The sequence below is a fragment of the Sinocyclocheilus grahami genome, unplaced genomic scaffold (genome assembly GCF_001515645.1).
Source record: "Sinocyclocheilus grahami isolate Dianchi unplaced genomic scaffold, SAMN03320097.WGS_v1.1 scaffold1597.1, whole genome shotgun sequence".
Classification (NCBI taxonomy): Eukaryota; Metazoa; Chordata; class Actinopteri; order Cypriniformes; family Cyprinidae; genus Sinocyclocheilus; species Sinocyclocheilus grahami.
In genome coordinates this window covers 293,896-319,285 of record NW_015506776.1, presented here as the reverse complement: position 1 = coordinate 319,285, position 25,390 = coordinate 293,896, and the positions used below count along the sequence as shown (strand labels likewise).

The 25,390-nt window shown below is 41.6% G+C and overlaps 1 protein-coding gene and 1 pseudogene across 1 annotated transcript; both read left to right on the top strand.

The window, feature by feature from the left end:
* Positions 1-15,608, top strand: part of LOC107571456 (XK-related protein 8-like) — a 34,143-nt pseudogene extending 18,535 nt beyond the window's left edge.
* A 2,957-nt stretch (positions 15,609-18,565) lies between these two features.
* LOC107571461 (XK-related protein 8-like) lies at positions 18,566-25,376 on the top strand. Its single transcript, XM_016257786.1, has 3 exons — positions 18,566-18,873; positions 23,328-23,521; positions 24,627-25,376. Exons 1-3 carry the CDS (start codon positions 18,566-18,568, stop codon positions 25,355-25,357), a joined length of 1,233 nt encoding a protein of 410 aa, XP_016113272.1. The 3' UTR covers positions 25,358-25,376.
* Positions 25,377-25,390: the final 14 nt, after the last annotated feature.

The window sequence follows — 25,390 nt, the reverse complement described above, 5'->3', positions numbered from 1 at the left end:
ACAATGAAGAACAAAAGCCTTTTCTTCTTTTATTATTATAAAATTATTTTAATAAAACTGCCTCACTGCATAATAGTATTTGAAATACATTAGTAAATTAGCATTAGTAGCAATACAAATACAAGTACTAAGCATTAGTATTTGTATAAAAAAAGTTTTTTGTGTTTTTCATCCACCAAGTCAAAGTGATGTGGTATGACCAACAAAGTCTACCAACACGCAGGAAAAAAAAACTCCCAGATCCCTATAGACCCTCAAGACTGTATATCATATCTAAAAATGTTATTTCAGGTTGTAGCATGTCATCTGGTGTCACTTCAAAAAACATTATTAAAAAAAATAAGGAAATGTAAGGACATTTTTATTGATTGATTGATTGATTTTTTTTCTCTTCATGGTTATATTGCCTTTTAAAAGTTAATAAGCTTATATTTCTATAAAACAAATTTAATATTTATATACTATTATAGTATTTATTCATATTTTGAATGAACTTTTTCAGTCACTTAGCTTTATTTTTTTGTAATTTTGTTATGTGTTAGTCATTTTTGTTCCAGCATTTTTACATAAAATTTGTGATGTTCATGTTTATATGTTAATATCTTCATGCCTTAAAGGGGTCATATGATGCGATTTAAATTTTTCCTTTCTCTCTGGAGTGTTACAAGCTCTTGGTGCATAAAGAAGATCTGTACAGTTGCAAAGACTAAAGTCTCAAATTCAAAGAGATATTATTTATAAAAGTTAAGACTTGTCCACACCTTCCTAAAACGGCTTGTTCTAACACACCCCCACATACCTACGTCACTATCTGGGAAGATTTGCATAACGCCGCCCAAATGTTCACGCAAAGAATGAAGGCGTAACTTTTATTCTCGCTGATTATAAAATTATTTTAATAAAACTGCCTCACTGCATAATAGTATTTGAAATACATTAGTAAATTAGCATTAGTAGCAATACAAATACAAGTACTAAGCATTAGTATTTGTATAAAAAAAGTTTTTTGTGTTTTTCATCCACCAAGTCAAAGTGATGTGGTATGACCAACAAAGTCTACCAACACGCAGGAAAAAAAAACTCCCAGATCCCTATAGACCCTCAAGACTGTATATCATATCTAAAAATGTTATTTCAGGTTGTAGCATGTCATCTGGTGTCACTTCAAAAAACATTATTAAAAAAAATAAGGAAATGTAAGGACATTTTTATTGATTGATTGATTTATTTATTTTCTCTTCATGGTTATATTGCCTTTTAAAAGTTAATAAGCTTATATTTCTATAAAACAAATTTAATATTTATATACTATTATAGTATTTATTCATATTTTGAATTAACTTTTGTTTTAAAATATTTATTTTTAGCTTTAATTTATATTTATTTCAGTTTTAGTAATTTTAGTACTTAAACTTATTTTTAAATTGAATTCAGTTAGAAAATGTTCACATTTTTTCATCTAATATTTATATTTTGTTTTATTTCAAGTTAAGTCAAATTTATTTGTAGAGCGCTTTTCACAATACACATTGTTTCAAAGCATTTTTACATAAAATTTGTGATGTTCATGTTTATATGTTAATATCTTCATGCCTTAAAGGGGTCATATGATGCGATTTAAATTTTTCCTTTCTCTCTGGAGTGTTACAAGCTCTTGGTGCATAAAGAAGATCTGTACAGTTGCAAAGACTAAAGTCTCAAATTCAAAGAGATATTATTTATAAAAGTTAAGACTTGTCCACACCTTCCTAAAACGGCTTGTTCTAACACACCCCCACATACCTACGTCACTATCTGGGAAGATTTGCATAACGCCGCCCAAATGTTCACGCAAAGAATGAAGGCGTAACTTTTATTCTCGCTGTAGTATTGTTGTTGCCACCGCCATGTCGTGAAGGCGCTGTGTGTTTCGTTGTGAAAAGAAGAGGACGATATCTGCTTCTTCATGCCTGGAGCTGATCCGTGCTGGTTGCTGAGGAAATACAACAACTTTACGCTGTGGATCGCCGGATCGGCTTTCACCATGGACGAAGCGGAGTCACATGTGTTTGCCGCAAGCCTCCTTCGTCGAATCCGCCGGCCACCCCATTCTCAAGCCCGCCGCCTCTGCTCACATTAGCCCCCGGCCTCTGCTCACTCTAGGCCGCCGCCGCCGCTCACTCTAGGCCACCGTGTGTGACACTGTGTTTCGTTGTGAAAGCGAAACTACTTTGTTTGGCTTTCCAAAAATGGACACGACTAGAAATCAGTGGCATAAAAAAAATTGAATTACACCAAATACACCAAATAATGTTCTTTTTAGCAACATCATATGACCCCTTTAAAGTCACATTTAGCAGATTAGAGCTGGCCAATAATATAGTTACATTTTGCCATGATGCAAGCTATCAAAGCTGATTTTTTTTTCATATATCAGCGATTTCCTATATGGGATAGGCCTATATATTGCTCTACATCAGAATATGCTTGTATGAGTATAAAATTTGGACTTTATATAAAGAGTTGTTTGATCAGGTTTATTTCAGTTAACAATAACAACACTTTTACAGCACATGCTATCTATGACCCAGCATTAGATAACCACTGATGTAAATGAAAGTAAAAGAAACATACTCGGTTACTAATGTAACCTCGGTTCCCTGATATATGGGAATGAGTTCTGCGTCGCTAGAAGCTATGGGAAAAAGTCTCAATACTTTACTGAAGCCTTTTTTTAAATAACGCATTGTAACTGCATGACCATAGTTTGTGCAGTGAAATAAAATGAACCAATGTAGTCAGCAGAGCTGCACAAGCCTATGGCCACAAAACACCAATATGGGTGGGGTCATCTGGCTATATAAGTTGGCATTCTGGCATAGGATCCTCAGGGTACTTCGACTGAAGCAACGGCACTGAGTCGTGCAGCTCCATAGCAACGTAACGGAGTACCTTTTCTTTCGATACTACACTTGTACTGCACCGCTAGACACTATGGGAACCAGTACAATCACACCTTGCTATGGAGAGGAATGACTGAAATGTGAACTTTCCTTAAGCACCCAAGGACAAGTATAATAGGGTAAGCCCTTCAAGTGGCATCGGGCCAAACTCACAGAGGTCATACCCGGCCTGGGTAATCGTTCCAAGATAAACTCGTACAGCCTTGGCACCTAGGGAGGCCCGAGAGGGTACAAGAAGTAAAGCAATTCTGATGAGTTTGAGCGTGTACGGCCAAACCCAACTCAGAGCTAGTCCTGCCCTCTGGCAGGTGCATGCCAACTATGCAGAAAGGACCCTGGCCTTTAAGGCAGGGACATCCAGGTTGTAAAACCTAGGAAATGTGGACGGTGAGGTGGAGTGGGCTCGTACTCCAATGGGCCCAAGGAAGAGTATGCTAGTGTAATAGCGTCAACTATCCACCGGGAAAGTCTCTGCTTCGTGTCCGGATGACCTTTGGTGCGGCCATCGAATTAAATAAAGAGCTGTTCTGACTGCCTAAATGGGGCAGAGTGCTCAATGTAAATTCTCAGCACCCTGACGGGGCAGAGTAAATACAACTCCTGGTCCTTCTCCGAGGGAGGAAGTGCAGAGAGCGTAATGACCTGTACTCTGAACAGAGTGGAGAGCACTTTAGGTACATAACCATGCCTTGGCTTCAGGATGACCTTAGAGTCACTTGGCCCGAACTCAAGGCAGGAAGGGCTCACAGAGAGCGCATGTAAGTCTCCCACTTGCTTGACCGATGCTAAAGCCAGTAGCAGAGTGGTTTTCAGCGACAAGAGCCGAAGGTCGGTTGACTGTAGCGGCTCAAAAGGGAGGACTCTTAAGAGCGCCCAGAACAGTGGGAAGATCCCATGTAGGGACGGTAAAGGGACGAGGCTGGTTCAGCCTCCTGGACCCCTTCAGAAAGCGATCAACTAAGTTGTTCCTGCATAGAGACACTTTTAAGGGCATAGAGACGTCTCGTAGACGGGACTCTAGCCTGAGAAACTGTATTTAAAATGCTCTTGGGGAGGTCTGCAGGCACCCATTGAGAGGCCATAGTTGCAGAGCCCACAACTCTGAATGGGCCACAGGGCTGCAACAAGCAGCCAAGACGGCTCCGAGAACCAATGTTGGTTCCTCCAGAGCGGGGCCACTAGGAGAACCTTGTGTTCTTGCTCCCTGATTTGCCTGATTACCTGAGGGATCAGAGCGATCGGGGGAAGAGCGTAAAGGAGGAGGTTGGGCCAGTCGTGGTCCAACGCATCCTTGTTCTTCGAAAAATAAGTTGGGCAAAGAGAGTTGTCTTCTAAGGTGAAGAGGTCGACCTCTGCCTTCCCAAAGATCTCTCAGATTCTCTGAACAGTTTGCAGATGGAGCATCCACTCCTCTGAGGGGATGTTGCTCCGACACAGCATGTCTGCTCCTTAGTTCAACCTGCCCGGCACATGCGTTGTTCTCAGCGAACGCAAGTTGAGCTGAGCCCATTCCAAGAGGTGCTTCACCAGAATGAAGAGGCGCTTCGAAGAGAGCCCTCCCTGGCGATTTATATAGGACACCAATGTCATGCTGTCCGAGTGGACTAGAATGTGGCGACCCTTTAGGTCTGGCGAAAAGGTCTGAAGGCCCCCGACACACTGCTGTAGGGACGTTGTTCTTTAAGCCCAATATTATGCAGAATCACCACATTCCAGAAGAATCTAAAGCTTCCCCCTCCTAACCATTTGCGAGTCGTAAAACTGATCAATGGTTAGCCAAGGCGCCCAATTGTCTTGACCAGTTCCTGTCCCACTCTGCTTATCTTCTCAAGAGATGCATAAAGCAGTGATAGACTTAATCCAAACAGTGGGAAGATCCCATGTAGGGACGGTAAAGGGACGAGGCTGGTTCAGCCTCCTGGACCCCTTCAGAAAGCGATCAACTAAGTTGTTCCTGCATAGAGACACTTTTAAGGGCATAGAGACGTCTCGTAGACGGGACTCTAGCCTGAGAAACTGTATTTAAAATGCTCTTGGGGAGGTCTGCAGGCACCCATTGAGAGGCCATAGTTGCAGAGCCCACAACTCTGAATGGGCCACAGGGCTGCAACAAGCAGCCAAGACGGCTCCGAGAACCAATGTTGGTTCCTCCAGAGCGGGGCCACTAGGAGAACCTTGTGTTCTTGCTCCCTGATTTGCCTGATTACCTGAGGGATCAGAGCGATCGGGGGAAGAGCGTAAAGGAGGAGGTTGGGCCAGTCGTGGTCCAACGCATCCTTGTTCTTCGAAAAATAAGTTGGGCAAAGAGAGTTGTCTTCTAAGGTGAAGAGGTCGACCTCTGCCTTCCCAAAGATCTCTCAGATTCTCTGAACAGTTTGCAGATGGAGCATCCACTCCTCTGAGGGGATGTTGCTCCGACACAGCATGTCTGCTCCTTAGTTCAACCTGCCCGGCACATGCGTTGTTCTCAGCGAACGCAAGTTGAGCTGAGCCCATTCCAAGAGGTGCTTCACCAGAATGAAGAGGCGCTTCGAAGAGAGCCCTCCCTGGCGATTTATATAGGACACCAATGTCATGCTGTCCGAGTGGACTAGAATGTGGCGACCCTTTAGGTCTGGCGAAAAGGTCTGAAGGCCCCCGACACACTGCTGTAGGGACGTTGTTCTTTAAGCCCAATATTATGCAGAATCACCACATTCCAGAAGAATCTAAAGCTTCCCCCTCCTAACCATTTGCGAGTCGTAAAACTGATCAATGGTTAGCCAAGGCGCCCAATTGTCTTGACCAGTTCCTGTCCCACTCTGCTTATCTTCTCAAGAGATGCATAAAGCAGTGATAGACTTAATCCAATCAGGAGGAGAAAGAACTCCCTTTTGTTTGAGAAGCATGTCAGCCACAAATGGTTGCTAGTCACCCATGATTGCTTTGCATAAATCCACGTAAAGACACAGGAAGAGGGTGATTAACGGGACACTCTCCAAGCCTGCAAAAACAAAGGATCTAAGGAACACTGATAAAGTTTAACCCGAGCAACAGATGGCCCGTGGTACCCATGACCATTTACACATAAATTGATAATTGAATAAACAAGAGGAAGACAGATCTACATTGACACGGCATGGCAGGAACCTCACCAGATCTCCACAGCGTGACACTTTCTTGACGTCAGGACATTTGCCCCTTCTCTACACATTCCAGATGTAGTCTCTCCAACAAAAGAACATATGAACTCGATGATTTTTAAAAGACTAACTGTTATTACCGTTGCTACTAGAACAAATGTATTAACTAATAATGTGTTTTATGTCTTTTATATGTTTGATGTGTTTTTGTAACCTATGAAGTTAATCAATGTTTTATAACCCCTTTTAGTAGATAAAGTTATTAATGTGTATGCAAGATACCTGACATTTGATGTTGAACGAAAGCTTGTTTTATTTGCAGAATGTTGACATGAATGAAAAGTTGGTATTATATACAGTGTTCATAGTACAACACTTTATTGAAGTTATTAACAAAATTTGCAAAGATATTCCCCACGTTGATGACTAAGCATAATGTTAATTTATGCACGAAAAAGAAACTGAATGGGGCATGGCCCTGCCCTGCAGCAAATATCTGATTGGAACAACGATCTGTGGTAAGGGTTAGGTTAGTACTTAGTCGGCCCGCTTAAAACCCAATGTCACAAACTGATTCAGTGCTCTTTTGGCTTTGCTTGATCATGCTCCAGCCTCTCAATCCTTTTTGGGGATGAGAAAGTAACGGTTGTAGAAGCCTGACTCACTCTGAACTGGAGGAACCGTTTCTACGGCTCCTTTGCCAGTCAATTCATCTCCCTAGAGTGCAGGAAGCCAAGGTGTGAACTACACCTCTGAATCGCGGGGGTCTTTGAGCGAATTGAAGTGAGTAACCTCGTTTTATTATACCCTAAACCTAACCTGACACTCCAGGGATGGCCTGCCAGGCCTCGGCCCATGTGGCAAGCAGTTGGATTGACTCAAGTGGTAGGTCACCATGCGGGGACTTGATACTCATGAGTGGAAGAGGAAGTTAGATCTCTTGTTGGACCGCTGTCACAGCGGTAGACTGTTTAGGCACATGCTAATGAAAAGGACATGCCCAGCTCGAATAGAATATCCATTGCCCAGTGTTGAACAGTGGAATGGAGAACAAGAGCGAGCTTTCTTTGAGGGAGTTCCAGCCTGGCGAGAACTGATCCTCTCAATAAATGCTTTGCTAGACTCAATGCTCTCACAGCGAGAGCAGTCAGCCCCCGTGAGCGTAGCCTAAGCATGGGCGTGGCCCAGATGAGTCTTATTCTGAAGCTGTCCGTGATAATAGACATTAGTGACAGCCAGTGTTGGGCAAGTTACTTCCAAAATGTAATACATTGTATATTACTTTTTACTGTCTTTTGAAAGTAACTAGTTACATTACAATATTACTGTCTCTGAATTGTAATGTGTTACACTACATTTGAGTTACTTTTGAGTTACTTTCACTTTCAAGCACAAACCGCAATTACATTCAGAAATTATAGTGGTAAATAAAGCAGAATGTTATAAGCCCTAATGTACAAACAATAAACACAACAGCTAGCCTATAGGCTATTTTAGTTCTTCACTCCACAACAAATCCTTTCAATTTAACGGTATTCAGAACAAAACAAATGAAAAATATAAGTTGCTAAACAAGTCAAAACTAATTAATTTAAAACGAAACAGAAAGCAAACGCATTAGTTCTCATGCAGCCTACTTCTTTCATTCGGCACGAATCCAAATGTTTCCATATTCACGATGTATTTGATTGATAAACTATTATTTATTATGTAAACCAGGCTTTGTGCTTAACGCGGATTGTACTATGGATTATTTTAATCAACGAGTGTTTCTATATGTTTGGTTGACTGTATATTATTCTGATAATGAACAGGCCACAATGTTTGCAGTGCTGAATTGTGTGTGCGTGAGGCGCCTTTGAGATCGAACAGCGGAAAATAATCCGTAATTTTTGATCATACAGATCATTCAAAACTGCAATGTGTTGACTTTTATTTTAGGATGCGCTTTCTGTCATATCGGTGTGCTTTCTGTGAACTTGTTTGTAGAGCAGCAGCATATACACTTTTCCTTTCGTTTTGTTAATCTGTTAATTAAAGTCAAATATATTTCGCATATTTATTATTTTTATTTATATAGACTTCATTACTTAATTTTGAGTTTTAAAATATGTTGTTTTAATGTGCGTTACTGAGATTTTAACGAGTATAATATTACCCAAATTTTATTAGTAATGCGTTATATTACTGCATTACAGGAAAAAGTAATATTCTACTTTAATGTTGTTACTTTTGTAATGCGTTACTCCCAACACTGGTGACAGCATTCTCTTCCAATCTGCCTAAGGCCTGGGACACACTAGACGATTTTCTTCACAGACATGAAGACAGTTCAACTGATTTTTAGTCAAGTCAAGTCACCTTTATTTATATAGCGCTTTTAACAATACAGATTGTGTCAAAGCAACTGAACAGCATTAATTAGGAAAATAGTGTGTCAATAATGCAAAATGACAATAGTAAACACTTATTTTTCAGTTAAAGACAGTTCATCATTGAATTCAGTGATGTCATCGTCCAGCTCAGTTCAGTTTAAATAGTATCTTTGCAATCAAGTCAACGATATCGCTGGAAATGAAGTGTCCCCAACTAAGCAAGCCAGAGGCGACAGCGGCAAGGAACCAAAACTCCATCGGTGACAGAATGGAGAAAAAACCTTGGGAGAAACCAGGCTCAGTCGGGGGGGCAGTTCTCCTCTGACCAGACAAAACCAGCAGTTCAATTTCAGGCTGCAGCAAAGTCACATTGTGCAGAGGACTCATCTGGTTCCTGTGGTCTTGTCCCGGTGGTCGTCTGAGACAAGGTCTTTACAGGGGATCTGTATCTGGGGCTCATCTAGTTGTCCTGGTCTCCGCTGTCTTTCAGGGCTGTGGAGGTCCTTTCTAGGTGCTGATCCACCATCTAGTCAGAATAAGCACTGGATCCGGGTGACTGCAGTGACCATCTGATCTGGATACAGACTGGATCTGGTGGCTACGGTGACCTCGGAATAAGAGAGAAACAGACTAATATTAGCGTAGATGCCATTCTTTGATTCAGTGCTCTTTTGGCTTTGCTTGATCATGCTCCAGCCTCTCAATCCTTTTTGGGGATGAGAAAGTAACGGTTGTAGAAGCCTGACTCACTCTGAACTGGAGGAACCGTTTCTACGGCTCCTTTGCCAGTCAATTCATCTCCCTAGAGTGCAGGAAGCCAAGGTGTGAACTACACCTCTGAATCGCGGGGGTCTTTGAGCGAATTGAAGTGAGTAACCTCGTTTTATTATACCCTAAACCTAACCTGACACTCCAGGGATGGCCTGCCAGGCCTCGGCCCATGTGGCAAGCAGTTGGATTGACTCAAGTGGTAGGTCACCATGCGGGGACTTGATACTCATGAGTGGAAGAGGAAGTTAGATCTCTTGTTGGACCGCTGTCACAGCGGTAGACTGTTTAGGCACATGCTAATGAAAAGGACATGCCCAGCTCGAATAGAATATCCATTGCCCAGTGTTGAACAGTGGAATGGAGAACAAGAGCGAGCTTTCTTTGAGGGAGTTCCAGCCTGGCGAGAACTGATCCTCTCAATAAATGCTTTGCTAGACTCAATGCTCTCACAGCGAGAGCAGTCAGCCCCCGTGAGCGTAGCCTAAGCATGGGCGTGGCCCAGATGAGTCTTATTCTGAAGCTGTCCGTGATAATAGACATTAGTGACAGCCAGTGTTGGGCAAGTTACTTCCAAAATGTAATACATTGTATATTACTTTTTACTGTCTTTTGAAAGTAACTAGTTACATTACAATATTACTGTCTCTGAATTGTAATGTGTTACACTACATTTGAGTTACTTTTGAGTTACTTTCACTTTCAAGCACAAACCGCAATTACATTCAGAAATTATAGTGGTAAATAAAGCAGAATGTTATAAGCCCTAATGTACAAACAATAAACACAACAGCTAGCCTATAGGCTATTTTAGTTCTTCACTCCACAACAAATCCTTTCAATTTAACGGTATTCAGAACAAAACAAATGAAAAATATAAGTTGCTAAACAAGTCAAAACTAATTAATTTAAAACGAAACAGAAAGCAAACGCATTAGTTCTCATGCAGCCTACTTCTTTCATTCGGCACGAATCCAAATGTTTCCATATTCACGATGTATTTGATTGATAAACTATTATTTATTATGTAAACCAGGCTTTGTGCTTAACGCGGATTGTACTATGGATTATTTTAATCAACGAGTGTTTCTATATGTTTGGTTGACTGTATATTATTCTGATAATGAACAGGCCACAATGTTTGCAGTGCTGAATTGTGTGTGCGTGAGGCGCCTTTGAGATCGAACAGCGGAAAATAATCCGTAATTTTTGATCATACAGATCATTCAAAACTGCAATGTGTTGACTTTTATTTTAGGATGCGCTTTCTGTCATATCGGTGTGCTTTCTGTGAACTTGTTTGTAGAGCAGCAGCATATACACTTTTCCTTTCGTTTTGTTAATCTGTTAATTAAAGTCAAATATATTTCGCATATTTATTATTTTTATTTATATAGACTTCATTACTTAATTTTGAGTTTTAAAATATGTTGTTTTAATGTGCGTTACTGAGATTTTAACGAGTATAATATTACCCAAATTTTATTAGTAATGCGTTATATTACTGCATTACAGGAAAAAGTAATATTCTACTTTAATGTTGTTACTTTTGTAACGCGTTACTCCCAACACTGGTGACAGCATTCTCTTCCAATCTGCCTAAGGCCTGGGACACACTAGACGATTTTCTTCACAGACATGAAGACAGTTCAACTGATTTTTAGTCAAGTCAAGTCACCTTTATTTATATAGCGCTTTTAACAATACAGATTGTGTCAAAGCAACTGAACAGCATTAATTAGGAAAATAGTGTGTCAATAATGCAAAATGACAATAGTAAACACTTATTTTTCAGTTAAAGACAGTTCATCATTGAATTCAGTGATGTCATCGTCCAGCTCAGTTCAGTTTAAATAGTATCTTTGCAATCAAGTCAACGATATCGCTGGAAATGAAGTGTCCCCAACTAAGCAAGCCAGAGGCGACAGCGGCAAGGAACCAAAACTCCATCGGTGACAGAATGGAGAAAAAACCTTGGGAGAAACCAGGCTCAGTCGGGGGGGCAGTTCTCCTCTGACCAGACAAAACCAGCAGTTCAATTTCAGGCTGCAGCAAAGTCACATTGTGCAGAGGACTCATCTGGTTCCTGTGGTCTTGTCCCGGTGGTCGTCTGAGACAAGGTCTTTACAGGGGATCTGTATCTGTGGCTCATGTAGTTGTCCTGGTCTCCGCTGTCTTTCAGGGCTGTGGAGGTCCTTTCTAGGTGCTGATCCACCATCTAGTCAGAATAAGCACTGGATCCGGGTGACTGCAGTGACCATCTGATCTGGATACAGACTGGATCTGGTGGCTACGGTGACCTCGGAATAAGAGAGAAACAAACTAATATTAGCGTAGATGCCATTCTTCTAACAATGTAGCAAGTACATTGGGTGTTATGAGAAGTGTTCCCGGTTCCGGTTGAACTAATTAATGCAGCCTAAAAATTATTTTAACGGATTTGAATATTAGAAGCGTATTAGTGTGTTATATATAAGCCAGGTTAAAGAGATGGGTCTTTAATCTAGATTTAAACTGCAAGAGTGTCTGCCTCCCGAACAATGTTAGGTAGGTTATTCCAGAGTTTGGCCGCTTAATAGTCAAGTCAAGTTTATTTGAACAGCACTTTTCACCATACAAATCATTGCAAAGCAACTTTACAGCAAATTAAGTTTGGAAATATCATTTTCAAAAGACAATACTATTTTAGCATTATAATCCTCTGAACGCACACACTAGACCAGGGATCCTCAAATCTGGCCCACGAGAACCACTTTCCTGCAGAGTTTAGCTCTAACCCTAATCAAACACACCTGAGCATGCTAATCAATGTCTTCAGGATCATTCAAAAATCACAGGTATGTGAGTTTGATCAGGGTTGGAGCTAAACTCTGCAGCGCATTGGCCCTCCAGGGCAAGATTTGAGGAACCCTGCACTAGACGATTCGACCATACTGCGAGACCACACACTTGATGATTGTAGGAACGATTTCACAGTGACACGTGATCTCATGGACACTCGCGAGATCAAACGTGACTAGAGAAAAAAAATAAATAGAGGACAATCAACATGGCATGTTTGTGGCTGCCAAGTTTCAGCTATAGAAGCACGCAACATCCGATAGGTGACACTTGCTCGCTCTCATAGGCTATCGCGGGTATCACATCAGAAGCAGCCCGATCAAGAGTCCTAAATATCAAACATGTTTGATATTTACGATTTGAGTTCAGGGACCCTCAGTCTCGATCGGGAGCAGATAAATAATTGTAATGACACCACACAATAGAGGATTTTTGGGACAAAAAAATGGTTTGCGACAAGCTGCGAATCGTGCCACACCCCTCGATCGTTCGGGGATGCAAATCGACCTTAAAATCGTCTAGTGTGCACTGTGCAGCCAGCCTAAAAAGATTAAACCGCTCGTTAGAAGAGGGGTATTGCTGAACCTTGCGCGTAAACACACTGGCAGATCAAAGGTACTGTGCACATGCTCATAGCAGACGAGGGGAGGGGCGAGGCTGCCTTCATTGAAGAAGGTGAACCCCGAGCGAAGCAGAACGAGACACAACTCTCGTATTGAGAGCGGTCTGTCTCAGTGAGCGCAGCCTCTAGCGTGGGTGTGGTGCAAGTGGTGCACTCAAATTTGAAGCTGTCAGCGATATTAAAATCATTGGTGACAGCATTCTGCTCTGATCCTCTTAGAAGGATTGAGCTGCTCGACAAAACGAAAGGCACTGATCCTCACGTGTAAACACATTGGCAGATCAAAGAGCTGCGTGGAGAGTGAAGCACGCGGGGGCTGTGCTGGCGTGAAATCACTCAAGCCTGATCGCTCAGTCCTGCGAGTTCGCTGTTTCTTTCTCCAAGGTAACTGGCTGGAGAGAAACATGAGAGCGGTAGAGGCGGGGCCGCCTTCATTGAAAAAGGGGGTCCTTGAGTGAAGCAGGGGCAGACTGCCTTAGCAGTGAAAGCAGCCCGTCTCGGTGAGCGCAGCCTCAGCGGAGTGAAGCCGTCAGCGATACAGAATCATTGGTGACGGCATTCTACTCCGATCCACCTAGAAGTATTTAGCCACTCAATGTAATGAGTGGCGCTGATCCTCACTTGTAAAACACACTGGCAGATCAAAGTGCAGCGGGGAGAGCGAGCATGCGGGCTCTCTGTCGGCGTGAGATCACTCAGACCCGGTTGCTTAGCACCCTGACGCCACTGTTTCTCTCTCAGAGATTGCAGAGAGAAAATAAACGGGAGAGCTGGGCTGCCTTCATTGAAGAAGGCATACCGCAAGCAGAAAAGAGCGAGACTCATGATCTCAGTGAGAGCGTTCAGTCTCGGTGAGCACGCGGCACTGCCTAGACAGGCGACACACTCACTTCCCTTCTGCATCATGCAGGGTTTTCTGCACGAGCCACACTCGCAATGCGACATTTGCAACAACGTCGCTAGGAAAATTTTCTTTTTTTAGAACTCGCTGGATGGTGGCAGGGGATGTGCTGAGAGCTGTGCGGACGCTGAGTCAGCTTAATTCCATTGTGGGGCGTGACAACGGCGAGCGGCTTCAAGTTTCATGATGATCGTTGTCACTGAAGGTGAAGAAATCTGAGGATCCTATGCGACAGGCGACACACTCACTTCCCTTCTGCATCATGCAGGGTTTTCTGCACGAGCCACACTCGCAATGCGACATTTGCAACAACGTCGCTAGGAAAATTTTCTTTTTTTAGAACTCGCTGGATGGTGGCAGGGGATGTGCTGAGAGCTGTGCGGACGCTGAGTCAGCTTAATTCCGTTGCGGGGCGTGACAACGGCAAGCGGCTTCAAGTTTCATGATGGGTGACGGCATTCTACTCCGATCCACCTAGAAGGATTTAGCCACTCAATGTAATGAGGGGCGCTGATCCTCACTTGTAAAACACACTGGCAGATCAAAGTGCAGCGGGGAGAGCGAGCATGCGGGCTCTCTGTCGGCGTGAGATCACTCAGACCCGGTTGCTTAGCACCCTGACTCCACTGTTTCTCTCTCAGAGATTGCAGAGAGAAAATAAACGGGAGAGCTGGGCTGCCTTCATTGAAGAAGGCATACCGCAAGCAGAAAAGAGTGAGACTCATGCTCTCAGTGAGAGCGTTCAGTCTCGGTGAGCACGCGGCACTGCCTAGACAGGCGACACACTCACTTCCCTTCTGCATCATGCAGGGTTTTCTGCACGAGCCACACTCGCAATGCGACATTTGCAACAACGTCGCTAGGAAAATTTTCTTTTTTTAGAACTCGCTGGATGGTGGCAGGGGATGTGCTGAGAGCTGTGCGGACGCTGAGTCAGCTTAATTCCATTGTGGGGCGTGACAACGGCGAGCGGCTTCAAGTTTCATGATGATCGTTGTCACTGAAGGTGAAGAAATCTGAGGATCCTATGCCAGAATGCCTGCTTATATAGCCAGATGGCCCCGCCCATATTGGTGGGCTCTGGTGGGCTTCGTGGCCATAGGCTCATGCAGCTCCGCTGACTCACCATTGGTTTGTTTTATTTCACTGCACAAGCCATGGCCGTGCAGTTACACTGCGTAATTAAAAAAAATAGAAAAAAAATGACTTTTTCCCATAGTGTCTAGATATGCAGTACGAGTGTAATATCGAAAGGGAACTGAAATATGACACTGATGTCTCTGTTCTGCAGATGTGAATGTGGGCACCTCCACTACTTCTATAGCGTGGATGGAGGTGGATTATCATCGGTCGCTTCGTTCATTTCTGCCTGACAAGGACAATCAAGGTTGGTTGTCATCTATGGTCTACTTCTTCTGGAATCTTTTTCTGATTGGCCCACGTGTGGCTGCGGTTGCTCTCTTTGCCTCTGTGTTGCACTGCTACATCACTGCTCACTTCCTGTCTCTGTGGCCCGTCTTTGTGACATGGGCCTGGATGCAGGACACTAATTTCATGGACAGCCCAGCAGGGGAATGGCTCTACCGGGCCACCGTAGGGCTCATCTGGTACTTCAGCTGGTTCAATGTGGCTGAAGTACACACCAGAGGCAGGAGTCTGATCTACCACACATTTTTAATCATAGACACCAGCATCCTGTTGGCCACATGGTGGTTGTACCGCGATGCAGAGATGACCCAGTCGTACGCCTTCATTCTGATAATCTCCATCTCACTTTGTTATGTCTTGGGCCTGTTGATAAAAGTTCTCTACTATTGTTGTTTTCACCCCAAACTGTGGAAGCCAACAGATTTGGGAAAAGTTACATATTATGTAACGGATGGAGTGGAGCCGCCTGTGGATATTCAGGCCGACAATGCTTCTGTTCAAACCATTAACAAGAGGATGGGCCGACATGCTGCTAACTTCTACACAACAAACACCTTGTCTGCAATTAAAACAAATGAATGTGAAGCAACTAATTCATCAGTACTGTAAAAATCAATGGTATGTAGCTTGTTTAATTGTTACAATTATAAATATATATAAATTTTTTGGGGATAATATTACTGTTAAACTAAAGTCGATAATTTTGCTTCTATTAAAGGAATAACTCACCCAAAATGGAAATTACCATGTTTTGCTCATCATCATGACTTTCCACACCCGTATGACTTTTCTGTTTAGTCAATGGATCACAAAAGGAGATGTTGGACAAAACAACATAAAAGAGTCACTTTAAAAGAGTAAAAGAAAGGTTTGTTGCAACACATGCAGTGTATTCCAAGTCTTATAAAGTTATCCGATGGCTTTGTGTGATGAACAGACCAAAATGTAGGTGTTTTTCAAACACATCACTCATGCTTTAGTACTCAAATGAGTACTATCTGTTTCAGTCAGTGTTCTTCCTTTCTTTGATTTGTGAAAAATAAATATATGAACAGTCACATATGTGTGAATTAATCATGGTGCCAAAACTATTTATATTTTTTGCACATATATATCTGTTTAAAAAGTGTCAGTTTTGTCGTAATTTGGAATCAATCACAATTGAGAAAAAAAATGAAACCCATCCTATGATCTTTGATTTTTGAAGGGATAGTTCATCTAGAAACACAAATTCTGTCATTTACTCATATTCATGTTGTTCTTAACCTGTATAAACATGACTTTATACTGCAGAATATAGAAGATATTTTGAGAAATGTCTCAGTGTGTTTTTATCAATTCAGGATAAAACTATTTAACAATGACATCATTATCCAAAATCCCCAAAACTCTTTGGTTACCAAATTTCTTCTAAATCTCTTTTGTTCCACAGAAGAAAAGTAAGTCATACACATTTGGAACAACATGAGGGTGAGTAAATGATGACACACGTTTAGTTTTTGGGCGAACTATCCCTTTAAAAGATTTGGGTTTGATTCCATTAGGATTGATTTTCTACATTATTAGCATTTCCAATTCTATTAGCATTCCTTCAGGATTTCTTGACAAAAGTATGTTGGTAGAGACATCTTCTTCAAAAAAGATTGGATCTAAGCGTACAAAAATCAGCCTAGAGTGTTAGCTTATTCTACTTGTCTCATTTTATGTGAGTATCGTATCAATCTAATTTACAAATGACTCATTATTATGAACACAAATGTTTGAGGTATTAGAAGCTCGTGTAGTATTGTAACATTACCCCCCTATATTCCTGTATTTGGTGTTTGAGGCTGTAGTTTTATTTTGATGTCAAATGCAAGGAAATCATCATGAGTCTGGAGAGTTGAGTTTTCTTGTCATGCTATGTGGATGCAAGCTAATACATCATGGGTTATGATGTCACTGTTCTTGTTTAGTAATAAGGGACTTTTGACAAGTCTCCACTGAACGTTTTGTTGATGTATTAAATAAACTCAGCCAGACTATTCAGTGTCCTTTATGTGCTTCTCTGTTTATTTGTGCTCTTTGTTGTTTCCGAGTAACTATTGCCATGTGCTTGCCTGTTGGCTTACTTTAGACTTATTGATGATTTCTACCTGGTGAATGATAATGAACAGTAATAAGAAAGAAATACCATAGATTTACACTCAAAGAGGGTTTAGAGACCAAGTCGTATCTAGAGACACAAGAGAGGGCCACTCTTGGGCCAGTAAAAAACACAGTAGAAATGCCCTGAAAACCAGCCAAAATGCCCTAGCATAGCAAGGCCAACCACTTTACAATATATAAATATTCCAATATAGTGTCTTAAAGAAAATGTACAGTCAAACCAACATCTATTCAGACACCTTCAACATTTCACACATTATCACAGTTTATTCGCTATAGTTTAGGTAATACAATATGACAAGAACTCAGAGTTAGACTGTGCAAGAACTAATTCATCTTGATAATGTCAGATAACACTTGAGCAAAACATGGTCAGGTCAAAGTGTCTGAATAATTTTTGTTCCCAAAATGTTATCAGTTTTACTGGTAGTCCACTGTATGAAGAATTGTTGGGTATAATATGTCACAGTTTACTTTATTTTACTATCCTCACTTACATAAATGAACTATAGTGTCCTGCACCCACTAGTAAAAATCTATTAAAAAAAAATATCCGGTGTCTGAATAATTTTTGGTTTGACTGTTTATTTGACTGAATTCTTCATCTCTGTTGAGGAAGTCTTTAGTACAATCATTCCTATTTACTTTAAGGCAGCGGCTATTTACACTAAGTGAAAATATAAGTATTTTCTTAGCGATACACTATTTTACACTAAGTCATTTACACTATGTAAAAAAGAGGGCCTATTTTCTTTGTAATAAGTGTAAATAAGATGCTATTTATACTACTAGATACAAATAGTGGCAGATATCTGCACCTCAGTATTGTAGTACATTATAAAACAGTATGCAATAATAATAGGCTCTGCCAACAAGGTGGGTATTTGCACTTAGTGCACTTTAATGCACATGTGGTTCTCAACACACTTTGTTTCAGGGCTCAGTTTTTTCATTGGACTTTGCTTATTGTACAAAAGTTAACAGAACGAACATCTTGTCAGATTTACATTTGTACATTTGATGTATTTGGTGTCTTTTATGCAAAGTGAAGTACATTGCATTCAAGATATACATTTTAGCAATTCATTTTCATTTTTGGCTGAGAATCACTGCCTACCACTTGGGCCTTTTTTCCCCAGAATGCTGAACTTTAGATTTAGAAATTAAACGGCGAGCAATTGTTTGGCATTTCCACTGATCTCTGTTATAGATCAGTGAGCATTTCCTACTTTGAACCAGTGCCTGTGAGTCTGGTCACATGTTTGTGACATCACTACGTTCTGACATGACTAATCATTCAAAGACGTGACCTGGGAGGAGTTTATGAATGAGTCTAAAGTTTACTTTCTGTTTCAAACCTTTTTTAAGGGAGGCTATTGTCTTTTTATTATGCTGTAAGGCTTCTCACACTGGGAATGATGGAGGAGAGCTTCCCTTTTCATTACTCTTTATTGGAATACCTGTTTACTTTGGTAGGATTGTTACTGTTCCTGCTGGATATAGCGCTGGACATTTGGACTGTTGTGTCATTCTATCAGGATGGGGCCTATGTGTATATGGCAGTGATGATCTTCCTGCTGCTGGGCTCTTCAGTGTTGTTACAGGTGTTCAGCTGGCTCTGGTACTCTGATTCTCTGGAGAAGATTGAGACTAAGGTGGAGAAATTTGCATACCGGCGTTTGTTGATCCAACCATTCCACTTCCTGCAGCTTGGCGTCTACCTCAGGTCTGTGACAGATTTGGTACTCAATTTTCCTTGAATACTCTTGTGAAGAAGTATACTGAAGTATAAAGAATATACTTAAGTGAATGCAATGTTTTCAGACAATTTTCAGGATGTGTGGTGGTGGTGTAAAGGGAAGACAATAGAGTGTGTAAAAATGAATAAGCAATGGTGAATATTCAGTTTACATAACTAATTTCTACAAAAATAAATGTACTGTATGAATAACAATTTTCATTTTCTTTTTTGTGTACTACAGTATTGACTTTTCCCAATATATTTTTTATGTACGGTTGAAATATGTATCTAAAATGCTCAGTGTGATACACAAACAAAACGGACACTCTTGTATAGTATAGAAAGCAGTCTGTCAACAAAGTAGAAAAAAATTGAAATTAAATTGCATGTGACATGAAATTAAATGAAATTTGCATATAACAAACATTTTGACCAGTGTGACTCATACAATGACAAAAACAACGTCACAAGTCACTGACACAATAACTAGGTTTTGAAGCATGAATTAAATGTTTTGGGTGAGTTACTAAATTTTGCAGGACAAGGACCCCTTAGGCGAAAGAGACATGGATAATGGACCCCCTTATACAAAATGTGTCAAACAGGGCTACATATTAAGCATATAGCCTTCAATATTAACAGAAACTGACCATATTATGATTTAGAATAAATATAATGTTACGTGCATATTATGTTAAGTCAGTAGATCAGAACTATGCACATTATTGTTGTTGCACATGTCTGTATATGACTTGTTAAAATGCATAATAATAATAAAAACATGTTGAGATAAAAAAATCACAATTCATTAGTTGTTTGCAGTTGTTGTCAATTATTTTTTATGTATTTTGCAGAGTCATACATTTTAATTTTACTAGTCAGATGGACATTTTCTGTTTCCTGAACTTTAGCTACTGTCAGACTTTATTCCGTGTTTTGTGTGTGTTTTGCTCCCCATGTGTTTCCATGCCCTTATTTGGTCCTTCCTGTTCCTGTCCTAATTGTTTGCAATTTGTTCCAGGTGTGTCTAGTTAATTATCTTTGTTTCCCTGTGTATTTAAGTTTGAGTCTGTGCAGTCTGTTTTTGTATGGACTTGAACGTCTTCACGTCTGTCAGTGTTTGTATCCCTGCGGTTTTGGTTTTATTAAAGTCTATGTTGAGTGTCTCCACATGTCCTTGTTCCCTCAATCCTTGAGAATCTGTGACAGAATTCCAGACCAATAACAGAAAAGTAAGCGTCGCCCCCTCTCCCCTTGTTTTATTTCTGTTTTAAAAGTTTTTTGTTTCCCGGTTTTCCTCTGTGGCAATGGAAGTGGCCGCTCGGTTCATCGCCCTAGCTCGTCTGGATCTCCCCTTCGTTGAGTATTCCTGGGAGTTCTGCAGGCTCGCCGCGGCTACAACGTTAGACGACGCCACGCTCAACTCGCTGTTCTGGCCAATTACCATCGCCCCGTGGACCTCCCAGACACCACGGGACTAAGCTGGAGGGAAGGGATCCTCCGGTGTCTGGAGAGCGTCCGGCCGTGGCCCGCCGGCTGCGGCTCACACAAGCCTGCCGGCCGTTCAGCACTCAAGCCTGCCGGCCGCTCTGATGTCAAGCCCGCCGGCTGCGGCTCACACAGCAAGGACAAGCCCGCCGACCGCCCAATTCACCCGTAACCAAAGGAGGAGGAGGAGGAGGAGGAGGAGGAGGAGGAAAAGACTGTTCACAGCCCTCATCCCAGCTCCAGAGCTCGCTCCAGTGTCGGCTCCAGCCCCAGAGCTCGCTCCAGTGCCAGCTCCTCGAAAGTGCCCTGCTGTGCCTTCTCCTCCAGAGCACCATCCAATGCCAGCTCCTCGAAGGTGCTTCCCAGTTCCCGAGTTTAGCCCATGAAGGGCTCCTGTCCCAGAGTTTAGCCCAGAGAGGGTCCCAGTCCCAGAGTTTAGCCCAGTGAGGGCTCCTGTCCCCGAGTTTATCCCAGTGAGGGCTCCTGTCCCCGAGTTTATCCCAGTGAAGGCCTTTTTCCCGGAGTTTAGCCCAGCGGGGGCTCTTGCCCTCAAGTTTAGCCCAGTGAGGGCTCCGGTCTCCGAGTTTAGCCCAGTGAGGGCTCCTGTCCCCGAGTTTAGCCCAGTGAGGGCTCCTGTCCTCGAGTTTAGCCCAGATAAGGCTCCAGTCCCCAAGTCTGGCTCACGGAGGGCCTCGGAGCCCGTAATTTTCTCCAAGTATTTTTTTGGGAGGGTAGTAGGGCTCCAGCCGTAGAGGCCGAGGCGGGGCCTGGGGCCGCTGCTTCGGAGGCTACTCTGCCATGGTCTCCTGAACTGCCTGCACCGCCATGGGTCCCCGAGCTCCCTGCACTCCCATGGCCTCCCAAGTCACCCGCTCCGCCATGGCTCCCCGAGCTCCCTGCTCCACCATGGCCTCCCGAGTCACCTGCTCCGCCATGGCTCCCCGAGCTCCCTGCTCCACCATGGCCTCCCGAGTCACCCGCTCCGCCATGGCTCCCCGAGCTCCCTGCACCGATGTGGGTCCCGGAATGGGAACCGCCCTGGAAGCCTTCCGTCCGCTAACCCTGCTCCTAGAGGCCTCCAGAGCACCCCCCCCTCCCCGTTGGATGTTGTATGGCGTGGGATGCGCCTTCCGGGAGGGGGGAGTGATGTCAGACATTGTTCCGTGTTTTGCTCCCCATGTGTTTCCATGCCCTTATTTGGTCCTTCCTGTTCCTGTCCTAATTGTTTCCGAATTGTTCCAGGTGTGCCTAGTTATTATCCTCGTTTCCCTGTGTATTTAAGTTTGAGTCTGTGCAGTCTGTCTTTGTCTGGAATCGAACGTCTTCACGTCTGTCAGTGTTTGTATCCCTGCGGTTTTGGTTCTATTAAAGTCTATGTTGAGCATCTCCTGCGTATCCACGTCTCCTTGTTCCCTCGCTCCTTGAGAAACTGTGACAGCTACAAGTTTATTAAAAAAAAATCACAATTTAATTTTACTGTCAGAAGGACAAATAAACATTTTGGTAAACATTAGCTTCAAGTTTACTAAAACTTAACATTTAAATTTTTACTGTGAGATGGACAATTAAGAATCAAATCACTGAGTGAGGGTTTTTTAATAAAGTGCAGATATAATGTGTAAGCAAGGGCTCCACCATGACAAGAATAGCAATGTACAGTGAGACATTCACGATTATTTACAAGGCATTACTTTTACAAAAAATTGGAATGGATTTTAAAATTGATACAAATATTTTTCTAGTAATCTATTGGTCTCTATTTACGTTGCGCATATCTATTGCGACATGCCATATTTTTGTCCCGTGCTAGTATCACAGTAGCAACAGCAGATTCAGAGTGAATCCCACATTTATATGTAGATATAATTTCCAAAACTTTGCAGCGTGTTATTTGGCAGCGGTACTCTTATCAGCATTGAACTCTTAGAGGTCATTGAATTTCAGTCAGAGTTCTGCGACATTCACTCACCGTTTACAGATACAATAAATGAGTAAAATATATGAGAATAAATGAGAATAATAAATGAGAAGTGCCGTAAACTGAATCCTACCTGTCGCAAAAAGTCAGTGACTTCTCTTATAAAACTGCATTTTTGTCAGTATAAACAGTTGTGACAATTGCACTTACAGTTTAGAGAATGTTAAGACTGTTTCGAAATATGTGCCAAAGCGATTGAGAAAAACTGTAAATGCAATTAGTTGAACTAGTGCTTTTTATCTTTATATTTCTTTGAAATATGGTTAACTTTCAAGATTTTAATTATTGTACACTGCACGTGCACATTCAGTAGCTACAATTAAGTACACTTCTATTTCACAAGACTAATGCTCAATAAAATAGAGCACTTAAAAGCATTGTTCACCCAAACTCTGCCATCAATTGCTCATGTCTTTCTAAACTCATAAGACTTTTATTCGTCTTCGAAACACATATAATATTTTTAATTAAATTATTCACCCACTTTGACACTTCAATATGTTCATAAAACTCTGATCAACATGCATAGTCATAATCAAATATGGCAAATGGAAGCTCAAAAATGCATGCTTGAGGTATGAGAACCAACAAGTTTCGTTCTCGTGTCACACAAACATGTTTCATCTTCTGCAGGTTTGTTCTCGTGTCAAAAAAAATAATAATTCAAAGTTGACACTTATGGGTTTGGAATGGCATGAGAGTGAGTAAATGATGATAGAACTTTCATTGTTTGGTGAACTATCCCTTCAATATCAACATTAATTAAAAATTAAGTAGAGCTTTTTTTCTTTTTCCTTAGTGCGAACAACTGATTTGGGTTATCATTTAAAAATAAACTCAACAGATGTGATTGAGAACTGAGACAGGACTCAAACTATTTACACATCTAAATAAACTGTGGCCTCACTGTTTATTCTATTGTTTTGTTGTATTAATTGTTGCTTGAGTTAAAGCAAGTACCTTGTGTTCACAGGTATGCTGGAGTGATAGAGATTTCCACAACACATTTTCTTCAGCACACTAATAGTTTCACAGAGGGTGTGGCTGTGTACCTGAACCATGATCTTCAGATGCTTCGTCTATTTGAGACATTTTCTGAAAGTGCCCCACAACTCACACTCATGATGTCTATAATCCTACAGAGAGGAGAGCTGGAGCTCATTACAGGTCTGTCTCAAATCCAGAGCACCTAATTATTTTTCAGATCATAATTCTTATGTGTCTCTAAACCACTTAAAGTGATAACTAACCCATAATGGAAAATTATGTCATTAATTGACTGTCTTTGTGAGTCATTTGTTTATCATTTTGTCATTTGTTTCGAAGCACCTGAAACACCACATGAAAACTCAGCTCAAACATACACATAATAACTTTTTAACCAGTTGCAAATGTTTTATTGAAAGTGTAATCTATTAAATGCAATTAACAAATCATATAATGCCATTAAATATAAAGTGTCTTTTTAATATTAATTTATACAAAGTCATAAATCTAGATAGCGCAGGCCAATAGGTTCCAACTCAATCTGATATAATCACATCATTATTCACACAGCGCAGCTGATTGGTTTCTTTTCAGTCAGCAGCCAAACCCTTCACCTTCCCCAGCTCCACCTGTATAGATCTGCTATGGGGTGATTTCATGTATGTTATATGCGTGGGTATTTCATATATGAGCTGCAGCAGTATTTCCTATATGCTTACAGTAGCATGTCTGTGGATGTATTGGCAGTAGCAAGTCTCGGTTCTTGTTCTGCCGCAGCCGCATAGCAGATCTATTATACTTATATTTATTTGTAGGGCTTGTTTTTTTTTTTTTATGGAGAGCTTGGTTAATCAGACCAATAAGACCTAATAATTACAACTCTTCCTTTTTGGTATAAAAATGTGTCATAGAAAATGTCTACAAATACAATTATCTGAGATCAGATAAAATATAAACACTGGTTCAGAGGTTCATGGAGATCGCCTCTAGCGGCAAACCATTGAAATCTCAAAACATTTCAAAGGAGTTATGACATAGCAAAGCCTCGTTTTCTCATTTACGGCCTCATTTGGCACTTACAAAAATGTACAGAATACTTACAGAAGTTTTCGTACTCGGAATCACTGGCTCAAAACAAATGATTCATTTCAAATAAATCAAACGTTTCAAAGCTTCACAAAGCAGTGTTTAGAAATCACCCATCACTAGCTGGGATTATTCTGAAGAACAGCACTATTGCAACATGAGAAGTTGTTTAATAACATGCAATGGTTTTTTGTTTCAGGTTTAAAAATCCTCACATCAGCTGCTGCAATTTCCAGTAGCGTTGCTATGTACCACCGCTGCATGCGTGCCTTTCTTCCTAAAAAACGCAAGATGAGTTGGATCTCCACTGGTGTCTTTTTCCTGTGGAACTTGTTGCTGATCATTCCCCGTGTAACTGCTCTGGCACTCTTCTGCAGTGTATTGCCATGCTACATCATAGCTCACTTCCTATCCCTGTGGATGCTACTGGTTTTGGTGGCCTGGAGCCAGAAAACAAATTACATGGAGCATTCTGGTTGGGAATGGCTCTACAGAGCTGCCATTGGACTCATTTGGTACTTCTGCTGGTTTAACGTATCAACAGGAAGCATAAAATTGAAGTCGATTCTCTATTATAGTTTCATGGCTTTGGACACAATGATGCTGCTGGGCTTCTGGTGCTGGAAGGTGTTTGAGTATGCAGGCTGCTGGAGCTCCTTAAATCCTCACATAGTGATCCCGACACTACTAGGTTTGTACGTCATTGGAATACTAGTGAAAATTATATACTACAGGTGGTTTCATCCCAACTGTGATGAAAAAAAAATCGCTGAACCCATTGAAGAAGGGCAGTTCAGACAAGCGGCAGAATGTTATGACATGACAGACTCAGGACAGACTTCACTTCACACTGCAGCTGCAGCTCCTGTACAACCTCTCACTGGAGTTCCCAATAGACATAGGAAAATGGCTGCTAATTTCTACTCTTAGTTCTTGGTTCTTCTTTCAACAGCCCTCACACTC

What these genes read in the sequence shown, in the direction of transcription:
- LOC107571461 (XM_016257786.1), top strand. Translation starts at nt 18,566, where the DNA reads ATGGAGGAGAGCTTCCCTTTTCATTACTCTTTATTGGAATACCTGTTT. An exon ending in CAGCTTGGCGTCTACCTCAG is followed by an intron (nt 18,874 to 23,327) that starts GTCTGTGACAGA and finishes TTGTGTTCACAG; the next exon opens with GTATGCTGGAGTGATAGAGA. An exon ending in AGAGCTGGAGCTCATTACAG is followed by an intron (nt 23,522 to 24,626) that starts GTCTGTCTCAAA and finishes TTTTTGTTTCAG; the next exon opens with GTTTAAAAATCCTCACATCA.